Genomic DNA, 23,517 nt, shown 5'->3' on the forward strand with positions numbered 1-23,517 from the left:
TTTTGGGGGAACACTTCACCCCACTTTGATGAGTTTGCTGCCTAGTTTTATTCTCTTACAGCCTACTCACCGTGGGGACTCAGCACTCCTCTTTAGGTCATTTGTTGTTCATTTGGTAGATACTTATTTATCTTTTATTTATTACATAAAACTTTATGAAGATAAAATTTACGTACCATACAATTCACCTATTTAATGTGTACAATCAGTGGTTTTTAGTATATTCATCCCCACAGTCAATTTGATGAACATTTTCCTTAACCCCAAAAGAAACTCCATACCCATTAGCAGTCACTTCCCATTTCCTCCCAACCCCTCCAGCGCCTAGCAACCACCAGTCTACTTTCTGTCTCTAAATTTGCCTTTTCCGAACATTTTATATAGATGGACTCATACAGAACATGGTCTTTTGTGACTGGATTCTTTCACTTAGCATAATGTTTTCAAGATTCATCCATGTTGATGCATGTGTCAATATTTCATTCCCTTTTAATGCTGAATGATATTCTATGGTATGGATGTACCACATTTTGTTTATCCATTCATCTGTTGATGGATATTTGGGTTGCTAACACTTTTTGGCTATTACGAATGATGTCACTTTGAATGTTCATATACTTGTTTTTTAAAAAATAAAATTATTTTTATTTATTTATTTATTTTTGGCTGCGTTGGGTCTTCGTTGCTGCCGCGGGCTTTCTCTAGTTGTGGTGAGCGGGGGCTACTCTTCGTTGCGGTGTGTGGGCTTCTCATTGTGCTGGCTTCTCTTGTTGTGGAGCACGGGCTCTAGGCAAACGGGCTTCAGTAGTCTTGGCATGCGGGCTCAGTAGTTGTGGCTTGAGGGCTCTAGAGCTCAGGCTCAGTAGTCGTGGTGCATGGGCTTAGTTGCTCCGCAGCGTGTGGGATCTTCCTGGACCAGGGCTCGAACCCGTGTCCCCTGCATTGACAGATGGATTCTTAACCACTGGCCCACCAGGGGAGTCCCCATATACTTGTTTTTGTGTGGACATACGTTTTCATTTCTCTTGCATATATACCTAGGAGTGGAATTACTGGATCATATGATCACTGTGTCTAACTTGTGAGGAATTTTCAGATTGTTCTCCAAAAGGGCTACATCATTTTACATTCCCACCAGCGGTGTATGAGAGTTCGTTTCTCCACATCTTTGGCAACACTTGTTTTTAATCTGTCTTTTTCTTATTATGACCATTCTAGTGGGTATGAAGTGACATCTCATTGTGGTTTTAATTTGCATTTCCCTCATGGCTCTGTCTGTATGTATTTACCTACTAAGGGAGTGTTAAGATCTCTATATCAGGGTTTGGTAAGTGGTAAACTTGCCATAATGTTGGAGAGCTCTTACTTTATAATGGAAGAAAAAGAAGTAATTTGATAGGAGGAAGGGTAGGAAAGTTTGAGGCTAATTGGCATGGTTTATGAGTTTGGCTGGAAGCAGGGAATGAGACTGAGCTGGTGTGCTTATGTGACCAGGATAGTAGCTGTTGAAGGAGGAGCAGTTCTGCACCTTGACTGAAGAGCTTTTGCAGAAGTTGTTCGGGGCCTTGAATTGGAATTAACATTGTGCCCTAAGAAGGGGAAATGCTCTCTAGAGCTTCAGATAAAGAGGAAAACTGCTGTGAATGAAGATCAGCTACTAGAGTATTACCGGAGTCAGTGAATTCGGGAAAGTAGTTTATCACCATTGCTACAGTTAATAATACTAAAAATACTGACAATGGTAGTAACAAAAAAGAACTACCATTTGTCGAGTGCTTTCTAGGTGCCAGGCATTGTGCCAAGCGCTTCATATGCATTCTCTCTTTTAAATCTCACAACTCTCCTAGGCATATCCCTTCTTCATCTCTGTTTTACAAATGAAGAAACCGAGCTCAGGGAGTTGGAGAAACCTTAGGAAGTAGTGGAGCAAGGATTTGTTTAAAGCGAGCAGTCTGACTCTGGAGCCCAGTGTTCTCAACTACTATTCCTTCTCTTTAAGGGTAGTAAAAAGAGAGACCAGTTAGTTACGGCTGAACAAGGTGGCCTCACACTTATGTGTCCTTTATGGTGTTGGTTGCCTTGTCCTCAGTTTGCAGTTTCAGAAACTGCATGGGAGAATTGCATGAATTTTTCGATCAGTTTGCCCATGGTCATGATCAGAAGGTTTTGGGGGACTCTTCATGTTTACCAAAGTCATCAGAGACTTAATAATACATATGAATACCAGTTTCTTAATTTATAAGGAGAGATACAACTGCAAGGCAGATGAGACACTGGGGTGGCCTGGCCCAGAGCATTGATTCTCAGTAGGAGAATCTGGGAAGCTATTCTGTTCGCGCAGTGGATGGCGAGTGGACAGTCTGCACAGGAGGTGCCCTCCTTCAACAAGGTAGCTGGATGCACCCATCTTTCCTCGAAGCAAGACGGGCCCACAGAGTTAGGCCAGGGCACACCTCCACCTGCCCAGTCCTGCAGAGAAACACTGACAGATTCTAATCTTTGGCTTGTCTTTCTCCATGTGGACCTCCATCCCTGTGTTATGACATTGCCACAGATTGATATGATTAATTAGCGCTCAGTTTATCTCAGATTATTTGTCTTTTAGTGTCTGATGAGATTTTGGAGGCGTCCTTCTCCCATTAGCAACAGGCTTACAAACCATCTCTTCAGGTAGGTTACTTTTACACACAGTTAATTTCATTATTTGATGGTACTTACTGACTTCAATTTCAGAGGTCACCACTTTATGACCTTGTCCCCAAGTTCTGGATCTGTAGCCTGTTTGGAGGTTGCAGTTAGTTCTCTCTGCTTGATTGTAATCATCTTGTTGCCATTCTTTCCCTTGATTTGATTGTTAAATTGCTGCTTCTTTTCTTCCTGTATAAAATCATGTAAAATTACAGTTTCCCACATCTAGAACTCATGGACTATATAGGACAGCTCCCTAGAAATCTGTTTTTCCTCAGAGAGATTACTGACCTCTCTTATCAGTGGATTCAGAAACTTAATTTTCTTTTTTAGTGCCCTATTTCACCCTCTTGAATTATTTTAGTAGCAGCTGCCTTCAGATAACTTTCTATGTTTAGAAAATGAAGGCCCCCCCCCCACCCAGCCTGAACTGACTCTGAGTTTCTCTAGTAATGCCTGATATTTCATGAAACAGTTTAATATCCCTCTCTTCTTGATTTAATTGTCTAGATCAGGGGTTGGCAAACTATGGCCTATGTGCCAAATCCGGCCCATTGCTTATTTTTGTATGGCCCATGAGCTAAGAATGGTTTTTACATTTTTAAGTGGTTGAAAAAAAATTTTAAAGACACAAGAAATTCAAATTTCAGTGTCCATAAATACAGTTTTATTGGAACACAGTCATGCCCACTCATTTAGGTATTGTCTGTAGCTGCTTTTGCACTATAGCTGCGGAGTTGCATAGCTGTGATGGAAACCATACGGCACACAAACTCTAAAATATCTACTATCCAGTCCGTTATAGAAGAAGTTTGCCGACCGCTGGTCTAGATTGCGTTCTTGTGTCTGCATGCCAAAATCGTGTGACCTGGAGAACCTTTGAAAATGTTATACATTTGCTGGTGTAGTAATGTTGTCCCCAAGAAGTTGGACCGGCTTTTTCCCCCAGATGTTTGTCAAATGCCAAGTTTAATTAGATGAACAGCTTTTCAAAGACATTTAACAAAATACTGCTGACATATGATACTTTGGGGCATTGCTCTCAAATGGACTTTAGGATGTTGTCAACATTTCAGTAAAAGAATCTAGTGTCCTAAAGCAGGTTGTCTTATCTTAGAAATCAGAACTTCTGAATTCAATTGAAAAAAATTCTTCTTTTCTAAATTTGCTCTAATTATGTCTCTCAATATTGTATGTATCTATATGTTAATCTCAAATGGATGTTTGAAATTTTGAGTTCAAGATCTTTGAGTTATTTTCCCTCCCTCTCCCTTCCTCTCTCCCTGCCTCTCTCTGTCCCTGTCATTCCTCTCTTCCTTTCTCCTGGTGTTTAAGCAAAGAATTTTATAATCTGAAAAAGTAAGTGTGACCCTTTTTCTTCTCTCTGATGTTCTTTCTCTCTCTCTGCTTGCCTTCTGGTTTAAAAAAAAAATCCTTTAGACATTTTAATATTGAATTAGTATCAGAGAAAGAATTACCTTTGAAAATATCAGGTTCTGGGACTGATGTGACTTTTTGGCTGCTTTGGATAAGAGGAGCCAGAAGTCAGAATGTCATTTGGGTTCAGTGGGAGCGTGGAGAACATTAGTGTCTGATCTCATCTAAGCAATGGAGAGAAGGCATTTTTGCACTCATGAAAATTGAATAGGTTTAGGTGGGGTGAGCGTGTTGACTCACCACAGTTCCCATCAGCTATTTGACTGTTTAGACTTGTATTTAAAATTCTGTATCCTGTTTTTAAATTTTTCCTTAATTATATCTTTTGCATGCTCTTAATCTTGGGTTAGATCATTTTTTTCTGCCCACTTAATTTTCCAGCCTCCCACGAAACTGGCAAAATATAGAGAACATGTTTCAGTTCTTGGAATCACTTTGTTATATATCCAGCAACAATCCTAAGAACTTTTTCTGGGGATTTTAGATTCTCAACATTGTGGTTTTTCAATTTAATTTCAGCTGACATTGGTGTATGGTAGTAATTTCTAAATAGCTTGTAGTCCCCCTCCCATTTTGTTCACATCATTTTCCTTGCTCCTGTCATTTCAGGTTTCAGGATAAATATAGAGTAAGAAAAACAAATAGAGAAAACATCCTGTTGTATAATAAAGAACAGGATAATTTTGGAAACACTGTCGGTACCTCATAAATAAAAATTATACCTCATTCTCTGTCCTTGGGATTAAGGTTTACAACATGATCAATGGGCTTTGAGAAAGGTCAAGAGATTGTTGAACATGAAGAAATTGTATTCATTGTTTAACCTGTTTGATTATCACTGAGCATTGCTGCTGGGGGTAAGGCTGCAGTATAATACTGCTTTCAAGATGTCGCAGGTTCTTTATACATATTATTTTCACAGAACTGAAATTCAAAAATTTTAACACATCTTTCATTTCCACTCCAAGAGATTTATCCTTCAGAGATACTTGCACAACCATGTAAAGATATGGATAGAATAGATGTGTGTTTGAGTGTATTGGGGAGAGGAGGGATGGTCACTGTGACTGTTTATAATAGCAACAAAAGGGACACAACCTAAATGCCAACCAGTAGGGTAGAGCCAGCCATTAAAAGCAAAGAAGTTTATTAAAATGGAAATATCCATGTATCTCCAGAGAGCTTTTTTTTTTAAATTTTTTTTTTAACGGTACACGGGCCTCTCACTGTTGTGGCCTCTCCCGTTGCAGAGCACAGGCTCCGGACGCACAGGCTCAGCGGCCATGGCTCACGGGCCCAGCCGCTCCACAGCATGTGGGATCTTCCCGGACCGGGGCACAAACCCGTGTCCCCTGCATCGGCAGGCGGACTCTCAACCACTGCGCCACCAGGGAAGCCCCAGAGAGCTTTTTATAACCACTTGTGAACATCCTCTGTCTCCTCCCACCACCACCAAATCCCCAAGCCCATCCAAGAATCACTATACATATGAGACATGCTACTCATGTTAGTGTGTCGTACATTTAAATAATGTGAAGGAAAATGAGATTATGAACCAGGGGGCTGGAAGATGCTGGTTCCCACAAACCTTCCTGGTCCCAAAGTATCCTGAGTCCCAACTTGGAGTAAAAGCTTCTACTCCCCTACCTCCCAAATCCAGAATCTCTCTGAATATCAAGGCACAACAAAAACTGACCAGATCCTAATGAAGTAGCAGAAATTAAGTCAAGAGAGCTATGGGAAAATAAGAAAAAGGACAATTCCAAGAAACCTAAGGCTGCTTCTAGTATGCCACAAGGGGTTATAAAAGGATGAGAGGCTTTGGAGGTTAAGGCGGATTGAGCTTTGGCAACAAAGCTACTACAGGTAGAGGGTACCCGTGAAGAATTCTGTGATCCTGGACTTCAGCTTGCTCCCATCAGCAGTCATAGCTACCTGAGCTTTTTACTGTTCGAAGGAACCGTAAAGATCATCTAGTCCATCTCTTTTACAGTCAAGGAGGCTGAGGGCACACAGCCAGATCCTGGCTCATAGCTAGTATTCTCCTGGACTGTGTAACTGTGGTAAGTTGTCAAACTGGAGACGTGGTAGGTGGAGATTTTACTTTACAGAAGGAAAGGATAGTGGGATAACTGTGCAATGTGCATAACAAAGGGTAATTTGCCTTCCACCTGCATGTTTACTGGGCCATGTTGTTAGATGACCTGTAGAAAAGAGGGTGTCTGGTTGGTGGGTTATGATGGGAAAGGTGCTAGTCTGTTATAAAGTAAGAGAAATGGAGATTGCTGAAGTTGTTTGAAGCAACTTCCTTGCGGTTCAGGCACCCTGTATAGTGAAGGGCTCAATTTACAGCTGGCCCACATGGTGTATCCGTGTTCCTCTGCTGCTCAGGACCCAGGCGCTTCTGTGGTAGGGAGTGAGAGGGTTTGAATTTGTACTCCACTATTTACAGGATTTAGAACGTAGTATGCCTACAATTCATCTGTTTCTTTACTCAGCACATGTTCAAGTCCCTACTCTGTGTCAGACACTGCTTTATGTGCTGGGATGTAGCACTTAAAATGGACAACAATCTCGGCCATCTTGGCCTTTACATTCTAGCAGAGGAGGACAAACCAAGCAAATAAATAAAATGGATACAATGTGAGGTGGTGGTATGGCTGGAAGCGGGGATAGGGAATCCCAGGGTGGGAGTGAGGTGTCGGCAGTTTTAAGTACAGGTGAGTCAGGGAAAGCCTCAGTAGGTGACATTTGAACAAGGACCTGGAGATTGGAGAGGGAGCCATTGTTTCAGGTAAGGGGAATGGACGGTTAGGGCCCAGTCTGCTGTGAGAGCATGCAGGATGTGCATGGGGGAGATAAAGGGAGGGGGCAATGTGGGGAAGCACAGTAAGCTGGGGACAGTCATGGAGGATGAGGTTGGAGAGGCAGGGGGGGTCCAGACAGCCCGTTGCAAGGACTTGGGCTTTCAGCTGATTGAAATGGGGCCATTGAAGGGTTTGAGCCGAGTGACACGATCTGATTTAGGTTTTTGATTGATTTTTTTCCAAAATTGGTTTTCCGAAAGGTGGTACTAATTTATATTTCCATCAGCAAAGTTTCCAGGGATCCATTTTCTTACACCGCACAACAGTGTACTACTGAACTTCTTATGACTACATTTTTTAAAAAATTAATTTATTTTATTTTTGGCTGCATTGGGTCTTCGCTGCTACGCGTGGGCTTTCTCTAGTTGTGGCGAGCGGGGACTACTCTTCGTTGCGGTGCTTGGGCTTCTCATTGCGGTGGCTTTTCTTTGTTGCGGAGCACGGGCTCTAGGTGCACGGGCTTCAGTAGTTGTGGTGCACGGGCCTAGTTGCTCCGCAGCATATGGGATCTTCCCGGACCAGGGCTCAAACCCGTGTCCCCTGCATTGGTAGGCGGATTCTTAACCACTGCACCACCAGGGAAGTCCCTGCATTTATTTATTAATATTTATTTATTTATTTATTTGGCATCGGGTCTTAGCTGCAGCACCAGGCTCTTCGTTGTGGTGTGTGGACTTCTCTCTAGTTGTGGCACACAGGCTCTAGAGCGTGTGGGCTCAGTAGTTGCAGCGTGCGGGTTCTGTCGTTGGTGGCGCGCAGGCTCTAGAGCACAGGCTTAGTTGCCCCATGGCATGTGGGATCTTATTTCCCCGACCAGGGATCGAACCCATATCCCCTGCATTGGAAGGCAGATTCTTAACCACTGGACCACCAGGGAAGGCCCAAGGGGGTTGACTGCCTTTTCATGAACTGCCTTTTCATGTTCTTTGCCCATTGTTTTTGTTTTGAGTGTTTTGTCTTTTTCTTAATAGTTTTCTAGAGGCTTTTTCTATTTTAATGAAACAGTAGTTATTTTTTCATTGTGTTTTGACTTCATTTATGATACTTAATTTTTTCCTTTACAGAAATTTGAAATTTTTATGTAGTTACATTTATGTTTCTTCTTTTTATGGCTTCTAGGTTTTAGGTCATACATAGAAAGTTTTACTCATTCTAAGATATAGATTAGATAGGTAGTTAGATTTTTTTAATTACTGTTTTTTCCTAGTACTTTGGTCATTTTATTTTTATTTAACTTTTTATTCCACTTGCAATTTATTTTGGTGTAAAGAGTGATGTGTAGGAATCCAGATTTTCTTTTTCCAGGTGGCTGGTAGTTGTCACAGACCTGTTTACTTTTTCCCTGCTGATTTGGAGCACTACCTTGATCTCGTTCCAGGTTCTCCTTTGGGTCTGGCATCCACCTAAAATTGTTTAAAGGAGATTTAAGCACCAGTTTATTTTTATGGCAGGGAGAGTTGGTAAACAATTGGGTATATTCTGTTACCTTTCTCTTAGTATCTTTAGGAAGATTACTGGCCAGAGTTGGAGTATCAGAGTAATTAAGATTGCCAGGAGTGGGGTGGAGGGGGGCTTTAGTCAGCTCCACACTGCTGTGCTCCGTGTCATTAGGTGGGGACAGGAGCAGTAGGACAGGTTTCTAACTGCAGGGAGTTTACAGCTGAGCTGGAGGAGGAACCATAAAGCCTTCCATAAGCAAGGTAAAAGTGTGTCTTCCAGGGTCATATGCAGGGATGATACAGAGTTAACTTATATGGAACAGACCATTCAAAAGTAAATTTGTTAATTGTGTGACATACAGGGAAAAAAATGGAAAAGGGAGAAAGGTTAGTGAGGGGTGGATTCTTAAGGAGTGGGAGAAGAGCCACTTCGTTTGTTATATTTTCGTTCCTAAAGCTGATTTAAATAGGCCTCTTATCTTAGTCTCAGGTTTTAGTACATTAAAATGCTTTCTCGTCCTGTCTGCCTTTTTGTGTGAAATATTAAACTTGTGAAATTCAAATATGTCTGTGCAATGGTGCCATGCTTCTGTTTACTAATGGATTATATTAGCCACTAGGTAATTAATTACCTTTGCTCACACCAAAAAGACTGTTTGTGACTGGTTTTGACTTGTGGTGTGTATGTTAATACAAGTATATGTTGAGGTGATTCATTGGCAGCATTGGTTGGCCAGAATCTGGGTGTTGTGCTTTAGCTTCGTTCTAAGCTACTTTGAGTTATACTGTTTCATAGTGGGAACAAAATACATGACATAATCTTCTTTGTACAGTGTACGTGCATGGCGAGCATCCCCAGGGTTTGACTTTAATTCCTCAGAGTTTCTCTTATAGGACTGGCTGGACAATGGCCCAGAACAAGCTATTCAACAAGATCCTCAAAGCCCTGCAGTCTGATCGGCTTGCCCGCTTGGCCAACGAAGGGGTAAGACTCTAGAAGCCTGCCCACCGTGGGCTCCCCATAGTTCGGGCCTCACGGGCTAGCTGACCTCACCCCGCCCCCCCCACCCCCACCCCACGTTGCTAACGAGGTGGCCCTCATACTTTGTCCCCCCACTTACACCTCTCAGGCTTGTAACGAGCCAGTGCTGCGCCGTGTTGCCGTGGACAAGTGTGCGAGGAGAGTGCGGCAAGCTCTGGCGAGTGTGAGCTGGGACACCAAGCTGGTCCAGTGGCTGCACACCACCCTGGTGGAGACCTTGAGTCTGCCCATGCTGGCCGCCTACCTGGATGCTTTGCAGACACTGAAAGGGAAGGTGAGGCCGTGATTGCCGTCTGCCCTGTCCTGGGGTAGCCAGCCTCCGCTGTGGGTTCAGGAAGTGGGGTTGGGCGAGGTCATTGCCTGGTCAACCTGGAGGGCATGACTGAAGCTAACAGGTTTGTTACCAAAAATGGGAGACATGGTATCATTTCGTGTCTTCACCAGGCGTAAATCTCTCTAGCCCTCCTGAAAACCAGAGAACATGTTTAGCCTCTGCAGCCCTGCAGCTTGTGGTCTGAGGTGAGGTGAGAAAAGAGAAGATGAGGGGTTTACCAGGGAGGGGTGTTGAGAGGGGGGCAGGAAGCAGACCCGTGGTGCTGAGAGTGTGGGGGTGCGCGTGGGGAGGTGTTCCGGAGCAGGGAGCGCCGTGATGCGATGCCTCGGTCTCTCCTCATCATGATGAGCCTTCGGTAGCAACACTTTCACTTCAATCACTCTTTATAAAGCGTATCGTTAACTTTCCCTGCTTTCTTACTTAGACGGTATTGCACAAAGTTACACTGTTTTTCTTCATGATTGCACTTTATTTTGGTTGCAGTTACTGCACTGGGCTGTGTTCGGTGTGATTGGAGTACAGGTTCTGGGGGCAGACTGCCTGGCTGATCTCATCTTGATTACTGATTAGCTGCGTAATCTTGGATTAGTGTCTCAATTTCCTCATCTCTAAAAACATGGCTGATACTAATACCTATCTAGGATTTTTGTGAAAATTCATTAATCGAGATAGAATGCTTGCCACAAAGTTTGGCACATAGGAAACCCACAGTAACTGTTAATGATTTATAAGTGGTACCATCATTTTTAGTGTTTTGCTCCAATACAGAATGGCCTCAGGCAACTTGGATTACTTCAGTTCTTGACCTTTTTTTTTTAAGTGGTTTTCTTCTCCTTTGCAGGAAGCTGGCCTGCTTTGTTGCTATAATTTACCTGGCCAACAGCTTTCCCCAGCCATATTCCCCCAATTTCCAGACTTATTGTTTCCTGCCTGTTTGTTACTTGAAGGTTGCTGAGTTTGTTTGAAAGCAAAAGAAGACTGGCTTAGTGTGGAAATAAAACTCAGGACCAGATGCGTTAATGAAATGCATGGTAGGAAATTTGACATTAATTTATACATTCAACTATTTTGTGCCTATAATGTGCCAGGCACTGGGATGAGCAAGACAGAAATGCTGTCTACTCTGATGGAGCTTATTTTCTAGTGGAGAAAGAGACAAAAGAAAAGATAGTCCCAAAATTCCCCCTGTGCTGCCCCTCGTCAGTGGAGACCCTGGCCCAGGAGGTGAATAGGGGGCAGGCATGGGCACAGGGTGGGTGTGGAGCCACGACAGGCCCCTGGCCGAGAACAGTGGCTTGTGAGTATTTCAGGCATTTTAAATGTTCTCCACAGCATTCTACCTATGGGAAGAGTACGGCATTGGTGAATATCCCTTAAGGGATGAGTATTAGTAGTGCCCAGAGCCCATTTCTCTGCCTTACATTGCATGGCCAGTATGCCTTGGAGGTCATTTCCCTCGTAAAGAAGTTTGCCCTGCTCCCCCACTGAAGTCACTGCCTGGATGCTCCCATGTGAATGAAGTGGTGTAAGTGGTGTTCAGGTTTATTGAGCATGATGGACCACTGGCGGGACTCCACAGGTGTGCACAGTGCATGCTGCCCGGCCCTGCTTCTAGGTCATGGTGTAGGTTAGCTGGAATGGCAGAGGACACACAGCCAGCAGGGTCCCAGACTGTGAGCCACTGTCCGCTTGAGGCTCTGCTTTCAGTGGTTCGTCTCCCTTCAGGCTCTTATGTTCCCACGACTCTCAGATTCACAGCAAATAGGTTGTTTCCCACAACTTCTAATGTTCCTGCTGGATGAAAATGCAGGTGGATGGGATCGTGCTCTTGCCCAGCTACTTTCACCACCAGACCTATTGTAAGGGGAGCAGAGAAGGTATAGACCCTAGGCTCTTCATTGTCTGCTGAGAGAGATGCGGTGCTGGAGAGACCAGGGATGCTTGGTCTGCCTGGCTCCAAGCAGAGAAGTTGGTTATTGATTAATTATTTCTAAGTATTTTTATTTACAGAAAGTGAGTTTCAAGGCTTTGTCATTTGAGAGTTGTACTCTTATTACTGCCAGATAAAAGCTTTTAAAGTCTAATTCAGTCAGATCCTCTACCTCAAGGTGTTGAGTGGCTCACAGTGACAAAGTAAGTTACGAGAAATGGCCAGTTTAGGGTGAAGATCCTTTGCAGTTGGGCCCTAGCCTTTGTTACTAGCCTTACGTCCTCGTCCTCCTACTTCCTTGCTCAAATTCTCGACTTCAGGCCATCTGTGCCCAGAATAAGCCCTGTTCTTTCTTGCTTATATCTGGTGTCTCTGATTAGAAGGCTTTCCCCCGTCTTCTGTTAGAATTCTTCAGAGTGCATCTCACTTCACATGCTGCATCGTCAGATGAAAATTGCCTGCTTGCTTCCCTCTTCTCTGCTAGATGGTTTGAATCATAGTGTGAGGCTTATTTTTCTTTATGGCACTTATCAGCCCCTCCTCTTTTGTTGTTTGTGTGCTTGTCTTCATTAACCCTTGTAGATTAAATTCCTTTGCAGTAAGCACTAGGCTGGTGTCTTGTAACAGCAGTGTTGCGTTGCGTAAACATTTGTTTCCTGAATTAAACTGAGAAAGTCGCATGGTTATATTCCCCTCATTTCTTTTGTTTTTTAAAATTTATTTATTTATTTATTTTTGGCTGCGTTGGGTCTTCGTTGCTGCGCGCAGGCTTTCTCTAGTTGCAGCGAGCAGGAGCTACTCTTCGTTGCGGTGCGCAGGCTTCTCATTGCAGTGGCTTCTCTTGTTGCGGAGCACGGGCTCTAGGCGTGTGGGCTTCAGTAGTTGTGGTGCACGGGCCTAGTTGCTCCGCGGTATATGGGATCTTCCTGGACCAGGGCTCGATCCCGAGTCCCCTGCATTGGCAGGCGGATTCTTAAGCACTGCGCCACCAGGGAAGTCCCTCCCCTCATTTCTTGTACAGAAACCTTTTTAGTCTTGCTCTTTAAAAATTAGGATCACTGTCCTTGCTTATCATTGCCTGGAACAGCTTATCTTCTTGTCCTATCTTTGCATTTTTTATTTTAATTGAAGTATAATTGACATAGCATTATATTAGTTTCAAGTATACAGTATAATGATTTGATATTTGCATGTATTGCTAGATGATCACCACAATAAGTCTAGTTAACATATGTCACCACACATAGTTACAAACATATTTTTTTTCTTATGATGAGAATTTTTAAGATCTACTCTCTTAGCGACTTTCAAATCTGGAATACAGTGTTATTAACTGTAGTCACCATGCTGTACGTTACATTCCATGGCTTTATTTATTTTGTACTTTTTGATCCCTTTTACCCATTTCACTATCCTCCACCCCCTCCCTCTGGCAACCACCAGTCTGTTCTTTGTATCTATGAGTTTGGTTTTTTGTTTTGTTTGTTTTTCTTTAGATTCCACATACAAGTGAGATCATACGGTATTTATGTTTCCCTGTCTGACTTAACTTCACTTAGCACAGTGCCCTCAGGGTCCATCCATGTTTTCGAAAATGGCAAGATTTCCTTCTTTTTTATGGCTGAATAATATTCGTGTGTGTGTGTGTGTGTGTGTAGAAAACGTGGCATATATACATATGCCACATTTTCTTTATCCATCATCCATCAGTGGACACTTAGGTTGTTTCCATATCTTGCCTATTGTACTTAATGCTGCAGTGAACATGGGGGTGTATATATCTTTTTGAGTTATTGTTGTTTTCTTCAGATAAATACACGGGCTGGATCATATGATAGTTCTATTTTTGATTTTTTGAGGAACATCCTTACTGATTTTTGTAGTAGCTGCACCAATTTACATTCTCACCAATGTGCACAGGGGTTCCCTTTTCTCCACATCCTTGCCAAAATTTGTTAATGCTTGTCTTTTTGATAATAGCCATTCTAACAGGTGTGAGATGATATCTCATTTTGGTTTTGATTTGTATTTCCCTTATGATTAATAATGTTGAGCATCTTTTCGTGTACCTGTTGGTCATCTGTATATCTTCTTTGGAAAAATGTCTATTCAGATCTGCCCATTTTTTAACCAGATTGTTTATTTTGTTGATGTTGAGTTGCATGAGTTCTTCATATGTTTTGAATATTAACCCCTTATCAGATACATGATTTGCAAATATTTTCTCCCATTCAATAGGTTGCTTTTTCATTTTGTTGATGTTTTCCTTTGCTATGCAGAAGCTGTTTAGTTTGTAGTCCCACTTGTTTATTTTTGCTTTTGCTGCCTTTACTTTTGGTGTCAGATCCAAAAAATCATTGCCAAGACTAATGTCAAAGAGCTTACTGCCTATGTTTTCTTCTAGCAGTTTTATGGTTTCAGATCTTCATTCAAATCTTTAATCCTTTCTGAATTAATTTTTGTGTATGATGTAATACAGTGGTCCAGTTTCATTCTTTTGCATGTAGCTGTTCAGTTTTCCCAACACCATTTATTGAAGAGACTGTCCTTTCCCCACTGTAAGTTCTTGGCTCCTTTGTTGTAAATTAATTGACCATATATGCATGCGTTTATTTCTAGGCTCTCTATTCTGTTCCATTCGTCTGTGATTCTGTTTTTATGCCGATGCCATGCTGTTTTGATTACTATAACTTTGTAAAATAGTTTGAAATCAAGAAGCATGATGCCTCCAGCCTCGTTCTTTGTTCTCAAGATTGCTTTGGCTATTCAGGGTCTTCTGTGGTTCCATACAAATTTTAGGATTGTTTGTTCTATTTCTGTGAAAAATGCCCCTGGAATTTTGATAGGGATTGCATTGAATTTGTACAGTAGATTGCTTTGGGTGGTATGGACATTTTAACAATATTACTTTTTCCAGTCTGTGAGCACAGAATATCTTTCCATTTATTTGTGTCTTAGTTTCTTTCATTAATGTCTTAGATTCAGTGTACAGGTCTTTCACCTCCTTGGTTAAATTTAATTGGTTAAATTTAATCCTAGGTATTTTATTCTTTTTGATGCTGTTGTAAACGAGAAAGTTTTCTTAATTTCTCTATTAGTGTATAGAAATGCAGCAGATTTTTGTATATTGATTTTGTATCCTGCAACTTCACTGAATTTGTTTATTCTAATGGTTGTTTTTGGTTGAGTCTAGGGTTTGCTCTGTATAATATGATGTCATCTACAAATAGTGTCAGTTTTACTTCTTTCTAAATCTAACGGAAAGGATGCCTTTCCTTTCTTTTTCTTGCCTAATTGTTCTAGCTTGGACTTCCAATACCATGCTGAATAAAAGTGGTGCGAGTGGGCATCCTTGTCTTGTTCCTGATCTTAGAGGAAAAGCTTTCAGGTTTTCACTGTTGAGTACGATGTTAGCTCTGGACTGCACTTTTACAGCCTGCATCACTGTAGTAGTTTTTATTCTCCAGTTTCTCAGAAAGTTTATTTTTCTGAAAACTACCTCTAGCAGTTGAAAATCTTTCCTTTCCCCTAGGTCATTTTGGCCCCTTGTGGGTAGTGTGGGATTCACACAGATAATCCTTCTCAGTGTAAGCACCAGCATGTCTGAACCCATATTTACACATCTGTGAGGCCACAGTTTTGGCAAATCGTAATGGGGTAACGTGGAACCACTGATACGTAGGGCCAACTGTAAAGTTATACACAGCTTTTCGACTGAATGGCGGTTTGGCACCCAACCCCGTGTTGTTCAGGGGTCAACTGTATACACAGTATAGTAGGATATATTATTTGGGGCACAATAACATATTTTTTTTAACACACCACAGTTTGAAGGCAGTATTCTAGAAGTAAGTGCAGAGTTTTGTTTTTAATTTATAAAATCAACTGGTGTTCACTGAGGCAATTTAGAAAATACACATGTCTGAAAAGGAAAAAAATTCATAACTCCGTAAAGTTCATTATTAACCTTTTGGCATATTTTCTTGTAGCATTTTTTCTGAGTAGAGATAATTTTTATATATTCTGTTTTACCTTTAACGTTTTAGCAAATTATTTCCCTATGTTATTACAAATTGTTTTAAATATTTAAAATTAATCCATAATATCTAATTATGTAATTTGCTTAACCACTTCCTTGTATATGCCTTTATGTTGTGTCCACTTTTTGACTATTACTGAGAGTGAATTTGTCTTTTGCTTACCCCCCAGCCCCCCCCCCGTGTGTGTGTGTGTATTTCTGATACAGGTTGTTAAGAAAGGGATAAGAATAAGTTTAAGCCTCTTGATGCGTGTCACCAGATTGGTTTCCAGAGGACTGTATCCACTTATCTTTAATGTGATGGGAGGCATATTTTTCAGCCATGCACTGATTTGTACTTTCTCTCGTGAGGAAAGTTTGAGAGGTGTAGTTGAAATCTCCTCGGCTCATAGTGGGGCTGTGTCCTCCCACCTGATCCTGGTGGTGGGGTCTCCTACTTCATGCTGGAAGCATCTTTGCTCTCCCTTGCTTCTAGATCCCTACCTTGATTGACCGGATGCTCGTGTCGTCCAACACGAAGACCGGGGCTGCTGGAGCTGAGGCCTTGTCCCTCCTACTGAAGAGGCCCTGGGACCCCGCTGTGGGAGTGCTCTCTCATAACAAACCAGTAAGTTGGACTTAACTGTGGCCCATGAAATTGTTTTTAGAATCCAGTCTTAGAACTTTGGCAAGAGGATAATGGCTTGTTTAACTGCTTTCGTTAATAACTGGCTGGGTGCAGTGCTTAACGTAGTTTCCTGAGCAAATTAGCATTGGTTGGGATAAGAAAGGTATTGGGGTTCCATGGAGGAGCACCTCTCACTCACTGGCTCTCTGGTGGGGTCTTTCTCCTTAGAGCAAACTCCCCGGCTCTCCTCTCATTCTCATTGCCTCCTCCGGGCCCTCCAGCTCCGTGTTCCCCACCTCGCGCCGCCACCGCTTCTGGCAGTCCCAGCTGTCTTGCTTAGGCAAGGTACGTACTGGGCAGGAGGAACTCCTCCTGGGGAGGATCGAGCAGACAGAAAGGAAGAGGGGGTCAAAACGGGTGAACTTAAACGTGGAGCGTCCCCCAAGTCTCTTTTTGTCTAGAATGCCAATGGTGCTTATCTGAGGTTGAAGGGATTTAGGTAGGTTAAGCAGACTTGAGAGGAGATTTGAAACTTAGCTCTGCTCTCGTGGCTGCCACTCTTTCCTTTAGGTCATCCCTGTTGCCACGCATCTGCTGAACCATGGTAGTGGAGTAGGAGTTCTGCAGTGTCTGGAGCACATGATTGGGGCAGTGCGAAGCAAAGTGCTGGAGGTGAGAACGTCCCTATTTCAGTTCACTGTGGCACACCCAACATTCTGCACCAATCTGTGGCCTCCAGTCTTACTGTCTTCTTTCTCTTCCCACAAAGATTCACAGCCATTTCCCGCACAAGCCCATTATCTTGATTGGCTGGAATACAGGAGCCTTGGTGGCCTGTCACGTAAGTAATCCCCATCTTATTTGGAGGGTGTCCTGAGATAGACTGCTGCTGCTGCTACTGCTGCTGCCCAGCGCGATGATAGTGACTGTTGAGCGCTTTGTGGTGTTCCAGAGCACTGTGCTAGATGCTTTGCCTACAAACCTTACTTTTTAACTTTATTGTGGAAAAAAGCAGAAATTGAAAGGGAGGATAGACTAGTATAATAAACCCCTTGGGCCCCTCACCCAGCTTTGCCAGTGATCAGCTCATAGCCAAGCTTTTTTCATCTTACCTCTGCCTACTTTCAGTCTCCTCCAGTTATTTTGAAGAAAATCTCAAATATTCATATCATTGTGTTTATGTATATATATTTCAGCATGTATCTCTGAAAAAATTTTTTTCTTTCTCCCCCTAGACATAAGTACTATTCTCCCACCTAAACAAAACAAAACAATAATTGTAGCCAGCAAAAATTTTAATAGCTCTGTAATTTCATGTTGTGTTCGTGTTCTTTCCCTTTCCAAGGCATCAGAGAACCTTTTCTTTATTATTTTACATACACTTGCATGTATATTAGTTTGTATAAATGCCTCCGACCTGTCCAAAGCCCCAATTCTCAAGTGGATCAAGTAAGCAAAGTCTGTGCTGCTTCATGTAGCGTAAGTGACATCTAGGAGCGTGAAAGGAAGAAGGCTGTCTCCCGGTACTCTCTGGTCCCAAGGATGGCAGTACCCTGTCAGCAACTGCTCTAAGAAATTTGGGGTGTCTGGGAGCTATCAAGTTCAAAAGGGAGAGATTTTCTTCACTTAAGGGAAAAGAGCAACATTTGTGTTCTCCTGATTGCATTTGCTATTAGTAGAGGGAAAAGGGAGGACTCTAGCCTCGCAAATTGCCAGGATGGAAGAAGTATTAAACTTCCCATCCTATGGTTCAGCCCTCTTCTGGGGTCCACTGAGGGCCCCAGTTCTCTAGGTGGTGGCTTCTGGTAGAACAGCACATCTTGTGTTCTTTGCTCTTACTGCTGCAACTATGGCTGGTGCACCTAGGGGTTATGTCCTAACCTAGTTATGTACACCTAGGGGTTATGTCGTGACAGTGGGGGAGGAGGTGGGACTGGCTGGTGGGTCTGGACCACCCCAGGATTCTGGGTAGGATGTAGCTGCAGTGAAGTCATTTGACCTTGAGACAAACCGTGCCATTATTTCTAGGTGTCGGTGATGGAATACGTCACTGCAGTTGTCTGCCTTGGGTTTCCTCTGCTTACCGTGGATGGCCCCAGAGGGGTAAGCGCAGGGTGTGGCTGATTTCTGGGTCACTGGCAGGTGAGAGTACGGGAGTGCATGCCTCGCCCAAGCTGCTGTTCAGTGACTGCAGTTGCCCAGCTGACTCTCTTGAGCATACTTGCCGGGGCAGTACTCAGTGAATATGCACTGGCTGACTGTAAACATGGATCTGTTTTAGGATGTGGATGATCCCCTCTTGGATATGAAGACTCCAGTCCTCTTTGTCATTGGTCAGAATTCCCTGCAGTGTCACCCTGAAGCCATGGAGGACTTCCGGGAGAAGATTCGGGCTGAGAACAGCTTGGTGGTGGTTGGGGGAGCTGATGATAATCTCAGGTGGGTAGGTTCGCCCAGAGCTTCAAGAGTGCCATGTTGGAGAGATGCTTATCAGGTGGTGATGTAATTATAGCTAACCTGGTTCAGTGAAAAGAGGGCATTAAAAAACTTTAAAAAAAATTTTTTTAACTAATTCAGATTTCTAAAAAGTTGCAAAATTAGTACCAAGAAATTCCCTGTACTGTTCACCCAGATTTCCCAAATGTTAACATCTTATATAACCAAAGTGTAATTATCGACGTCAGGAAATTAACATGGATATGATACTGTTATCTAATCTACAGACTCACATTTCATCAGTTATCTCACTAACGTTCTTTTCTGGTCCAGGCTCAAATCCAGATCACACATTGCTGTTGGTTGCCTGTCTCCTCAGTCTCCTTTAATTTGGTACTGTTCCTTAGTCTGTCTTTGTCTTTCATGACCTCGACACTTTTGAAGACTTCTCTTTTGTAGACGGTCCCTCAATTTAGGTTTTTGACATTATCTTATTAGGTTGAGGGTGCACATTTTTGGCAGGAATGCTATGGAGCTGATGTGCCCTCAGTGCACCCCTCAGGGGCTACATGGTGTTGATGTGTCTTATTACTGGTGATGTTAACTTTGATCAAGGAAGCATCTGCCAGGTTTCTCTATGGTAAAGTTCCTATTTTTCTCTTTGTAGTTAGCAGTCATCTTGTGGGGAGAAAATACTTTTAAGATGTTGTCATTATAGTCTTGGCCATTGTGCTTTCACTTGGGTAGGCATTTCTTCACGCTTTGTTCCTTACTGAGGATGAATGGGAACATAGATTTTATTTGTGTTAAGCATCCTTTTATATATTTTGGAGTATAAACAGCCAAAGTTTGGAGAGGATTTTAAATTTATTTATTTTTTAATTTATTTTTTTTTTGTCTGCGTTGGGTCTTTGTTGCTGCACGTGGGTTTTCTCTAGTTGTGGCGAGCAGGGGCTACTCTTCGTTGAGGTGCGCGGGCTTCTCATTCTGGTGGCTTCTCTTGTTGCAGAGCACGGGCTCTAGGCACACGGGCTCAGTAGTTGTGGCTCGTGGGCTGTAGAACGCAGGCTCAGTAGTTGTGGCGCACGGGCTTAGTTGCTCCGCAGCATGTGAAATCTTCCCGGACCAGGGCTCAAACCCATGTCCCCTGCATTGGCAGGTGGATTCTTAACCACTGTGCCACCAGGGAAGCCCTGGAGAGGATTTCAGGAGGGCATCTTTAGTCATTGAGATGGCCATTCTTCTCTTACAAGGCTGGTTGCCTGTAGGGCCTTTAGTTATGTTTTTATGAAATGTACTGAAAAAAGAGGTTGTATCCTTTACTGGTCTCCTTTTTTATATGCTCAGTCTTAGATATTAACTTCATTTGTGTGCTTTAACTGGAGAGCTTAAAGCGAGTACCTATTCCCACCTCTCTTGTCAGTTTCTTACCCAGAGATGCTTTGGCGAAGTCCTCCTGGCCTTTGTCATTTGACAGCTTCTTGTGGACCTAGAATCTAACCCTTTGATGCTCGAGGCAATGTTTGCTTGTACATACATTATCTTTCTTGCTAATTCAGACATTCTTATCTATAGGAGAATAGACTGTGTGTTGAGTCGTGGTGAGGGAGCGGGAAAAATGGAAATAACCCTTAGTGAGAGTTACGTTGTGAGGCTGCTTATGAGACATATTTGTATGGTGCCAAGAGCATTGGACTGAGAACTGGGAGACCTCAATTTAGTCTTGGCTCCCTTGCTAAGAAGCTTGGGTAAAATACTTAACTTCTGGGACTCTGTCCTCATCCATAAAATGAGCATTGTTACCCAAGTTCAGAGGCCTACAACCAGTAAATCGGGGTCTCAGAATTTGGAGGCTCAGAATGTAGTTCTTCATCCTGTCACTTGGTGCCCTGTTTCTCTCTCTGCTGAGACCGCCAGTCAGAAGCCAGGGTGTTTAAGGCTGGCTTTCAAAGAGGAGAAATGCAGCAGCTGCGGTCAGTTTCTGTCATCCCTTTAGAACTAACCTGTGGCCACCTTGCCTTCCCTCCTGCTAATTTCATTTCAATAGCACCCAGTGATCTTTTCAGTAGCACCCAGTAATCTTAGGGTTTGGGTCTGTGTTGGGGTGCCTCGAGATGAGGTCTTAGCAATCAGATAGAGTATACCTGTGAAGCCGTAGATATAGGACTTCTGAAGTATACCATCCCGGGTACTTTCCACGTATTCTTTGTTTCTTTACAAATGTTGTTTTGTGTTATCCCTGTTAACTCCATGAGTGAGGTGTTATGGTTCCCCATTTTGCAGATGTGGAAACTGAGGTTCAGAGAGGCTGCAGACCTGCCTGAGGGCTAACATAGTCTTCCTTCTTGGGTCTAGAGAATAACCAACACAGAAGAGAAATGGTGCTGTGGAATGTTTGGAAAGTAAACATTTCCTCTTTTTTGTCTCTTAGAATAAGCAAAGCAAAGAAGAAATCGGAAGGGTTGACTCAGAGCATGGTGGACAGATGTATTCAGGTACACAGTAGCTTTATGTGGTTTTCTCAGCTAGGCTTGCCTTTCTGTAACCTTTTAGGCTCGGTCTTGTTGGCAGCAGCCTCTTGACTAAGGAGGATGGGTATCCACTGTGCCCTCTGTTGGGCCTAAATCATAAGCAAAGGAAAGGGGGAAAGAGAGAGGGGGAAAGGAGAGTAATGATCTAAGACATGAGCAGAGCATTAGGGGAGGAAGGGTTCATTGGAGGAGTGGTAAATCGTGACCACCCCAGAGTACTGCCTCACGGGTGCAGGGCGCAGGCTTCTGCTAGTCCTTGGCTGAGGCTGGGGTTTGTGCCAGGCTTTGTGTGGTAGGAGGGACCGGCACACTGACATCAAAGCTGAGGTGAATCGATTTTAGTCGGGACTGTCGGGGTGGTTCCTGTTCTCCAGACAAGGACTCAGAGGCCTCGGCCCCTCTTTACACTAGGATGAGATTGTGGACTTCCTGACTGGAGTGCTCACTCGCGCGGAGGGGCACGTGGGCTCTGAGCCTCGGGATCAAGATGCTGAGAAGAAGAAGAAGCCCCGGGACGTGGCCCGCAGAGACCTGGCCTTTGAGGTCTCTGAGCGGGGCAGTCGACCTGCGTCACCAGCTGCCAAGCTACCTGCCTCACCCTCAGGCTCGGAGGTAATGCGGAAAGGGAGGGAGTGCTTTTGCTGGGGAATGGGGACTGAAGAGTTGGTTCCTTCGCTTCCTGGGGATGCCTGTTGGCCTTGGTGGGCCTGTGAGTTCCTACGAGGGGAGTTCCTGACCAGGGAATTCCAGGGGGACTTGACGATTGACAGTCAATCTGGACGACATTGGCTTGGCCCTTGTCCTTCTTAATCTACTCAGGATCTCTCCAGTGTGTCCAGCAGCCCCACCTCCAGTCCCAAGACCAAGGTGACCACAGTGGCCTCTGCCCAGAAGTCCAGTCAGATCGGAAGCACTCAGCTGCTGAAGAGACACGTGCAGCGGACAGAGGCTGTGCTGACCCACAAACAGGCTCAAGGTATAGCTGCCTGGCCCGGTGGCCTCTCTTGGATTCTGTCTTCTGCAGTTGACGCCATGTGGCAGTTGCAAAGTATTGGCATCTGCGGCTTTTTCCCGACATTTCTGTCCAGGCAAAATTAGGTTGAAATAAATACTGAGGGCTGTTTTCAAGGGTAAAATGTCACAGAAGGTGACATTAGTGTGACTGTATAGTTCCACTAATTACAGCTTCGGCTTGGTGTTTGGGGAAGTTAGGCTTTATGAGCTGACTACACGTATATCGGCCTCAAATTGTTTACCAACTCCGGGCCCTGCCCAGCCTCTCCTGCAGTCAGGGAGCTCTTCGGGTCCCGCAGACAAGAGGATTGGCCGTGCTCATCAGATTCTAGGGCAGCTGCACGGGTGTCGTGCCCGCCCTTTGTTTTGCCCTTGAAGAGTTTAAGATTCCCACACTGGGACTTCCAGTGAAGTTTTTCAGGAGTCTCTGCAGACAGGTCTTCGATTAGGCTGGGAAACATTTGTGTGGTTGAAATTAGAGTTTGGAGAACAGTCAGCACAATGTAAAAAGCTGTGGAAAAGGCGTGTTCAGTGGGTGGGGAGGGGAGCAGCAGTGGCTCTACCCCTGGCCCACTTTGATCCAGTTGGGCAGCCCTGAGGCGAGGTCTCTTGGGCATTGGTGTTTGGTGATGTATCCAGGAGCGTGTATCATCTGAGGGTCTCAGGTGCCTGGGCAGAGGCAGCAGCCAGAGCTGGCTGTCAAGTAGAGAGACGTGCAGGAGACAGGAGGCCCCTCTGCTCTCTTCCCCTGTGTTTCTTTTAGTGGAGCCAAAGGATCAGGACTTAGACCCAGGCCTCTTACGAGGTTGCCCGTATGGTGGTGCTAACAGGGAGCAGAAGTGTGAGTGGGTCGGTGAAGACAAAAAGGAGGCCAAGCCCCTAGGGTCCACGCATGACCTGCATCCTCTTCAGTGGTGGCCAGAGCCAGGTTCCAAGTGGGCGTTGTCTTCTTGGGCTTTTGATGAAGAGAGAGCCAGCAGTTTGCCAATAATTAGTGGAGACTGTAAGGAGTTCTGGAAGGCTGACTGGTGCACCAGGTTCGAAATGGGACCCAGAGCATCACGGAGGAGAGCCGCAGCACAGCAGCCTGGTTTCGGCAGAGCTCGTAGGTGGGGCAGTGAGAACAGCTCATGGTTATGGGCCCTCACTGCGT

General features: G+C 44.0%; 1 protein-coding gene across 2 annotated transcripts in view; it reads left to right on the forward strand.

The window, feature by feature from the left end:
- Nucleotides 1–23,517, forward strand: part of KANSL3 (KAT8 regulatory NSL complex subunit 3) — a 41,582-nt gene that overhangs the window by 5,269 nt on the left and 12,796 nt on the right. For both annotated transcript variants that reach the window (XR_003794942.1, XM_029232287.1), the window contains 11 exons: nucleotides 9,326–9,416; nucleotides 9,562–9,747; nucleotides 16,252–16,383; nucleotides 16,612–16,728; nucleotides 16,954–17,055; nucleotides 17,153–17,224; nucleotides 18,412–18,486; nucleotides 18,665–18,822; nucleotides 21,251–21,314; nucleotides 21,762–21,962; nucleotides 22,170–22,326. Coding sequence is in view for 1 of the 2 variants with exons in the window: in XM_029232287.1 (XP_029088120.1) it covers nucleotides 9,326–9,416; nucleotides 9,562–9,747; nucleotides 16,252–16,383; nucleotides 16,612–16,728; nucleotides 16,954–17,055; nucleotides 17,153–17,224; nucleotides 18,412–18,486; nucleotides 18,665–18,822; nucleotides 21,251–21,314; nucleotides 21,762–21,962; nucleotides 22,170–22,326 (1,355 nt within the window). In the remaining variant the exon portion in view is untranslated. The remainder of the gene's footprint in view (nucleotides 1–9,325; nucleotides 9,417–9,561; nucleotides 9,748–16,251; nucleotides 16,384–16,611; nucleotides 16,729–16,953; nucleotides 17,056–17,152; nucleotides 17,225–18,411; nucleotides 18,487–18,664; nucleotides 18,823–21,250; nucleotides 21,315–21,761; nucleotides 21,963–22,169; nucleotides 22,327–23,517) is intronic.

Source organism: Monodon monoceros, unplaced genomic scaffold, assembly GCF_005190385.1.
Source record: "Monodon monoceros isolate NGI ecotype Baffin Bay Population unplaced genomic scaffold, NGI_Narwhal_1 Super_Scaffold_19, whole genome shotgun sequence".
In the NCBI taxonomy this organism is placed as follows: Eukaryota; Metazoa; Chordata; class Mammalia; order Artiodactyla; family Monodontidae; genus Monodon; species Monodon monoceros.